General features: G+C 43.6%; 1 protein-coding gene across 1 annotated transcript in view; it reads right to left on the bottom strand.

Annotated features, from left to right (window-relative positions):
- Positions 1 to 4176: 4176 nt before the first annotated feature.
- Positions 4177 to 7196, bottom strand: part of REELD1 (reeler domain containing 1) — a 51914-nt gene continuing 48894 nt past the window's right edge. The window contains exon 7 of the mRNA XM_073576210.1: positions 4177 to 6864. Coding sequence (XP_073432311.1) covers positions 6268 to 6864 — 597 coding nt within the window. The 3' untranslated portion in view covers positions 4177 to 6267. The remainder of the gene's footprint in view (positions 6865 to 7196) is intronic.

Here is a 7196-nt window from a genome sequence, read left to right as displayed (position 1 = left end):
GCGTTCTAGAGTTATGATCTCATAAATTGACACTAGTCAGAATTGAAAAAATTGGCCCGGTCATGAAGGCAAAAACAGACTCTGGAGTGAAAGGGTTAAGAAAGAGGAAGTGTGCATGCTCTTAGCACAGTGCCTGGAGACCTGCTAGAAGTGCGTGCATCCCGGGCAGCAGCAGACCCGGAAGGAGCAGTACTGAAGCCTTGGCAGTAAGTACGCTGATGTCTCTGCAGTGAGAGAGGGACTGCAGGCAGAGATTCGGGCCCTACACAGATGCCACTTGAGGCCTTTTATCATGTCTGAGATGCCTTTATTAAGAGTACCCTATGGTTAATTTAATTTTCTTAATACTGATTTGCTCACAATATTCTGTTATCTAGAGAGTACAGCTCAGAAAGCCACGGAATATGCTGCCACATATATAGGCTGAGAGGCATAATGGTGATGGCAGTGTAACAATGGTGACTGGGGTTTAGGTGTGGCGAGTTATTTAAAGGCGCAGTATATACACAGAGTTCACTGAGCAAACGGTCAGCGAGCACCCCGCCGGGCTCTTGTACATAGATAGGCGGGACCAACACAGCTTTTACCCACAGGTTACCTTCTCTTCCTCTGGTCACAGCAGTCCAGGCAATTAAGGGTCTGGGAATGCAGCTGTACTCCAACAGGGAAAAATAACTTTTATTGAACAACGATGAAAGATGGATGAAAAGATAATTTCAACACTGGCTTCCTGCTCTCTCCCTGACACTTGCTGCGGCTGGTTGGTATATGGGTGCCTGAGACCCCTTCAGCAAAGGCTCTTCCCAAGTCCTGGGGGTCTGTATTGTAATTCTTCAGTCCGTATCACTCCTTGATCCACGGCAGCAGATCTCTCCCATCTGGGAGTCTGGCGATGCCCCTTCAGTAGCACACGTCTGCCCTGGCCAAGTACCCAGGCTTTCTCTCTTGCAGACCGAGACTTTCTGTCTGCTCTGAAGGCTGCTGACCCAGCCCTCTAAGTTACCTAACTCTTTCCCTAACTATATACAGCATAGGCAATACAAAGACAGGAAATAAACGAACATTACACATGGTACAATAGGACAAGTCAGACACAGCACAATACATTAAGAATACATAACATATTTATATAAGGTGCACAGGGGGGTCACACGGATGGATAGGAGGGCACAATTGAGGGGACCTGCCACCCCCATACACTCCCCCCACTTTAAACATGGCCATACCCGGCCATGGCATCCTTGACGAACACATATAACAACATAGTCCCAGTCTCTCTGCAGGTAGGTCCATAGTCCACAAGGGCCATTTGACCCTTTAACACTGGTGGCCGGAGTCTCTAAAGTGGGCCTCATTCAGACCCAACAGTCTATATTGCGGCCATAGTCCTTCTGGGGCAGTCTTCCCCTCTCTCCTTTCTGCGGACCACGGGCCCTTTTAGCGATGGTGGGCTGCATGTTAAACATGGGGCCAGGTGAAGGGTTAAAGTGGGGGCAAAGTTCAGGAGCACACAGTCCTGTAGCCACATCCGGAGTCCACCGCTACTATGCCCCATGGGGTTTTGGTCCCGTGATCAAGTAAGGGAGGCATCAACAGGTGCAAAACAAACTGGGAGGGGAAACTGTGCAAATATGGTGGTCATCCAGTCGCCACATTAGACGCCATTGTCCTTGAGGACCATCTAGGGCTTACTGCCCTTTTAGGGGCGCAAAACAGTCCCTTACTCTGGGGGTTCAACCGGCACCAATATCAAATCTTAAAGGAGCCACTCAGTTTGTACACAGTTGCTGAGTTGCATAGTCAGCCACATTTGGCCTCTGCACCACTACATAGACATTAGATGAGAACCCACTGTTTTTCCAGCTCCGCACTCCCTCCAGTGGTGGTCCCAAAGCTCCTTGAGCCTATGGCTCTGTTGACACATCTGCTGCCTCACTGCCCTGAGGCACTGCTCTTTCCTGTATGGCCTGGGCAGCTGCGTCTGTAGCAGCCAGCCGTTCCACACCTGGGGTCTCCTGTGGTGGACCAGTCTCCTGATTGGAGGCCATTCTTGTGGCCACTGCATAGGGCCCAAATCTTAGGATAACTGTCAGTGGACAGCTCAATCTCTTCCAGTTCAGGCAGCGCATCACAAATTTCAGATTCACAGTCCCAGTCAGCTGTCATCTCTAATCCGTCTATGGCGGACAGCATTCCGAAATCACAAGTCTCACATATTCCATCCATCAGTCTCTAGCCCGGGGGGGGGGGTCCTTCCTACCGCACTACGCCAAGTGTAATAAGGGTGACTGGAGGGGTAGCTGTGGCGAGTTATTTAAAGGCACAGTACATAGAGTCCACTGCGCAAATGGTCAGTGAGCACCCCCCGGGTTACCTTATCTTCCTCTGGTTACAGCAGTCCAGGCAATAAAGGGTCCGGTAATGCAGCTGTACTCCAACAGGGAAAAATAACTTTTATTGAACAATGATGAAGGATGGACGAAAAGACAATTTCAACACTGGCTTTCTGCTCTCTTCCTGACACTTGCTGCGGCCATACCCACTGTTAGGGGGTGGCACGTCCCCTCAGTTGCGCCCTCTGCTCCTTCAATGTGACCCCCTTGTGCACGTTACATAAATACGTTATGTATTCTTAATGTATTGTGCTGTGTTTGACTTGTCCTATTGTACAATGTGTAAAGTTCTTTTATTTCTTGTGACTTTTCATGTGTTGCCGGCCGTGACAGGATTGCGGATAATAATAATAATAATTTTTATTTATATAGCGCCAACATATTCCACAGCACTTTACAATTAAGCGGGGACATGTACAGACAATAAATTCGATACAAGTTAAGACAATTTAAACAGTGACATTAGGAGTGAGGTCTCTGCTTGCAAGCTTACAATCTACAAGGAAATGGGGGGGGGGAACACAGTAGGTGAAAAGTGCTTGTTAATTCACTGCGGATGGCGGATGTTGTAGAATCAGAGATGGCCCTAACTGCTGCTGAAAATATATTACAGCTGTTGGCGCGAAAAGTAAAGACAAGCCTGCTTGTCGTAGGTGTGACCCAGGAAACTTGGCGCTAGAAGAAAGGTCACACCCGGTTGTGACAGAGGCCCACCCGAAATGGGTGCAGGCGAAGACAGAACTCCCACCCCTGCGACCAAACCTAGAGAAACGGGTGGAGCCGCAGGAAATCTCCCTACCCACGAATGGGTGTAACCCGAAAAAGATGGACTGTCTGTCAGAGGATGAGACGCCATGTATGTAGATGTATGAAGGTGAAGTACGGAGGCAGAACTATCTTCCAGGCAGCGTCCTTCCCAGAGCCTGAAAGAGGTCATTTATATAGAGTGATAAAAGATGATTTCTCAGCAACATGATATGAGACATACAGGTCTCACTCTCCTCAGCAGTCTATAACCAGTTTGCCCATATTAATAGCTTAGATTGGACAAATGTGGTGACAGATTCCCTTTAATCTTCCTTTGTGTGAACTTATGTGAACTTTGGTATCCAAATATTATATATTCTATTGGCGCCCTATGAGGCATCTGTATGGCTTACAGTCATGTTAGAGGTCAGCTATCATAGCATCCAGATGCCTCCAGCAAATCTAGCTGCTACATATATGACCGATTCCTATGCACTTATTAGGATAAAATATGATTAGGGAAGTATAGCTCCAAAAACGTTAACATTTTACATTTTTACCCAAAACATGAAATGCATTTTTCACTTTGATTTGTCACTTAAAAGACTCACGGATACAAATCCAGTCTTCATTGTTCTCTAGAGCTCTGTCAGAAAACATGTGAAAATAGTGACAATGAAAGTATTGAACTGACCTGAGGTAATACTGCAGAGTCTTCTTGCTGTTAGAATTAAACATGTCTCCTTATCAGGTGTGAATGGATGCAAAGAATCTCTATCCATTTGCACCTGATGAAAAGTCATGTTTGGTCCTAGAAGCTGACATTTATTTTTTTTTACTATTTTGGTATGATGTGTCACCTAATGACACTTTCCTTCTGTGATTTTATTATCATTATTGCAATCAATATCTTTATGACACTTCCAATACCCGCGACAAGTTCCCTTCGATGTAGTGGTCAACAGGCACAGAAAGTTATATTACGTAGGAAGGAAGAAAGTTACATGGTCGGGTCAGGCGAAAAAAGGAACCAATATAGACTCATAAAAAGTAGATTTATTTTCAATATATTATTTAAGAACTAAATAGCAGTGAAATTGTAAGGTTATTACTAATGTTACATAGTTACACTTACCCTAAAAAAATAAATAGGACTCGCAGGCATACAAAACTAAAGAACACTGCACATTATTCAGTAAGTCTAGGTGCCTCAAATAAAAAGAAAAGCCAATTCTCCAGGAAATCAAGTAACATCTGTTATGGATTAGTATTATTTAAACATACCTGTCATAATGATAGAATTTGCATATATCAGTAGTGGATGTGGATGCATGCAGCATGTGTCTGCCTCTCCCTGCCCACAATCAGGCAAATATCCGTAATCCTCCTCAGTATCCAAATATCTATCTAGTGTACAACAAGAAGTATCCAATGATCCGATATGGACTCGTATAAAATACATTTATTATCATTACAATATTTTATCATGTTCTAAGGTTAAGAAGGATTGATCGGCATGTTATATTGTCAATCGGTGGTCGTGCTTGTTTCACTCCCATTTTACATGCAGCATTTATCTACATGTGTAAACTCCATTGTAAGGAAAGGTCATTACTGCGGCCCCTTGTACAATTGGCATATTCTTACAAGTGAATGTGTTGCTGACTAACGTTCATTTCTAGGTCCGCAGAAAATGTTAGATCAGCCTGATTCCTGGCTCATTTACATAAGGCAATGATCAGGGATAAACATTATTATCAACATTTGTTCAGTGGGTCATTAACCGATGCAAAATTTCCTTAAAGGGAAACTGTTAGCAGGTTTTTGCCATTTAATCTAAGAGCAGCATAATGTAGGTGAGTTGATTCTGATTCCAGGGATGTGTTCCTTATTAGGCTGTGTGTTGTAGTTTCAATATAATCAATGTCTTATCAGGAGGAGATTGTCAGTGCCTGACTAGGGCTCACATGGCCGATCCAGCTAGTCTGTGTAACCCCGCCCCCACCACTGATTGGCAGCTTGATGACAATGCAAAGTGTACAATCAGGGGTGTGGGCGGAGTTATACTCAGTTCAGCATCCTGACCACAGCTACAAGAAAAAAAATGGGATGTTACCAAAACTAAACCATGCAGTGCAGTAAGTGATGCATCACTGGAATCAGGCTCTCTGCCCCTACATCATGCAGCTCTCAGATTGCATAGTAATAACATTCAGATTCCATTTAAACAGTAGACAGGGGGAGTGCTAAGGAGGGGGATGCAGCTGCAACTTCCAAAGCAGTTTTAACAGCATCAGGAAGCATGGCAAAGTAAAAGACTTACTTTATGCAGGGTACACACTACATTTCTGTCCAAACTGCAGCTAATGTACATTTCAGCTGCCTATAAACTGACTGTATCTTTTTTCATAACAATAGATACACTGTAAGACAACCTTAAAGTAAATCGTAGGTGATACATAAGTATCATGGCTGTTTGACTGCTGGATCCAACCCCACTGACTAAATATGGACTAGTAGAGTTTCGCGGAATTTATTTGAGTGAAAATGAATTCTACAGAAGTCTGTGTTCTTCAGAATGCAGGGTTTTTGTAATTAAGCAAGATAGGCCCTGTTGGTCGCTATTTTGCTGAACCGTAGAAGGCTTCCCGGCCACTTCACTGCATGCTCTCCCCGTACGGTCCTTGTCGCCTCTTCTCATTATTACAGTGGAGATGAGCAGAGGTGAGTATTGTTGGGTTTCTTTTCTACAGCTTAGTTTTATGATGCCTTGGGGTCTGAAGAGACGAAATAGGAGACGAAGAAAAAAATTAGGGGCATTAAATTCGTGGAGAATAAATTCACTTCAAAAACAAGTTTCACGGTAATATCCGGCAGATTTGTTGAATTTGAATCTTGTCAGATCCGCTCATCTCTAATTATGACCTGCCCTGTGGATGGGTGATGCATTTTGATTACAAGAAACCACCATTACATGGCCAACAATTTTCACCGGTAGTGTTATAATTTAGCTCTCCTACATATGTACCTGCTATGTCATTACCCACGTTCCCTAAAAACAGGGCTTTTGCTCAAAACATTAGAAAATATCCAAACCAATGAGAGCGCTGTACAGTATATATAACTATTACTGTGATTTTCCAGTAACAGCCGGAGTGATCCAGTTATATTCTGCTTGGACCAGCACAAAACTGTTCTCCCTAAATTTCTTAAAGTGCATCATTTCTCCACTTTCCCTCAATGTAATAACATTGTTGTCTGGTTCACTAAAGGAAACTTCCGTCCTCTTCTGGCAGTATTGGGCATGAATGCATCGCAGACCGGCTGCAAGGGCCATCCCAAGAGCTACAGAGCACCCTAGTAGGATACCTAGCTGGGTCATGGCAAGCTGCATCCCTCTACCGTTATTTTCTTTCCCATTAGTTGGGACACCAAACTCCTGGACAGGCCTAGTCACCCAGGAAGGAGTACTGATCTCTGTGTTTCGTTCCAGAGCTGGAGATTGTGGCTGGTGTAAAAAGTTGGCAGAAAGTTCTTTGGTGGCTTTGAGCTCCTTATATTGTGTGTTAGGAGAAGAGGAAACAAGAATCTGAGAATCCTTTAAGGTTAGTTTTATGGGTTCTTTCATCATTTCTTGATTTTGGAAAAGTTGCGTCTGCAGAGCCAAGGAAGCATGCTGAGTGGTCGGCCTCGGTGAAGTCAATTTTCGCACTCTATAAATCGTCTGGAAAAAAAATGTGACAGTTTTTCATTGTGTTCTTGATATCGCGTTGAAAGTATAGCGACAATAGCAATGACTAATATATGTTCTCTATAACAATCCCATATTCTTGTGCAACTTTCTATTAATTAATTCACTCATTCTACAGATTATCCAGTAGCTTTGGCTCTGTAGTTGTTCAGAGATGAATTACCATTGCTTATTATTTATTACCAATTATATTTTTTATAGCTATGAGCTAAGAGAAATCCCTTTAAGTTACATATACATTCAATCAATTAGGATCTTCATGTGCCCTTAATGGAAACTAGTGAAGAATAGTGTGTGCTAGGTAC

Source organism: Dendrobates tinctorius, unplaced genomic scaffold (genome assembly GCF_039654945.1).
Source record: "Dendrobates tinctorius isolate UK_male_01 unplaced genomic scaffold, ASM3965494v1 ptg000008l, whole genome shotgun sequence".
NCBI lineage: Eukaryota > Metazoa > Chordata > Amphibia > Anura > Dendrobatidae > Dendrobates > Dendrobates tinctorius.
This window is presented reverse-complemented; position numbering and strand designations above follow the sequence as displayed.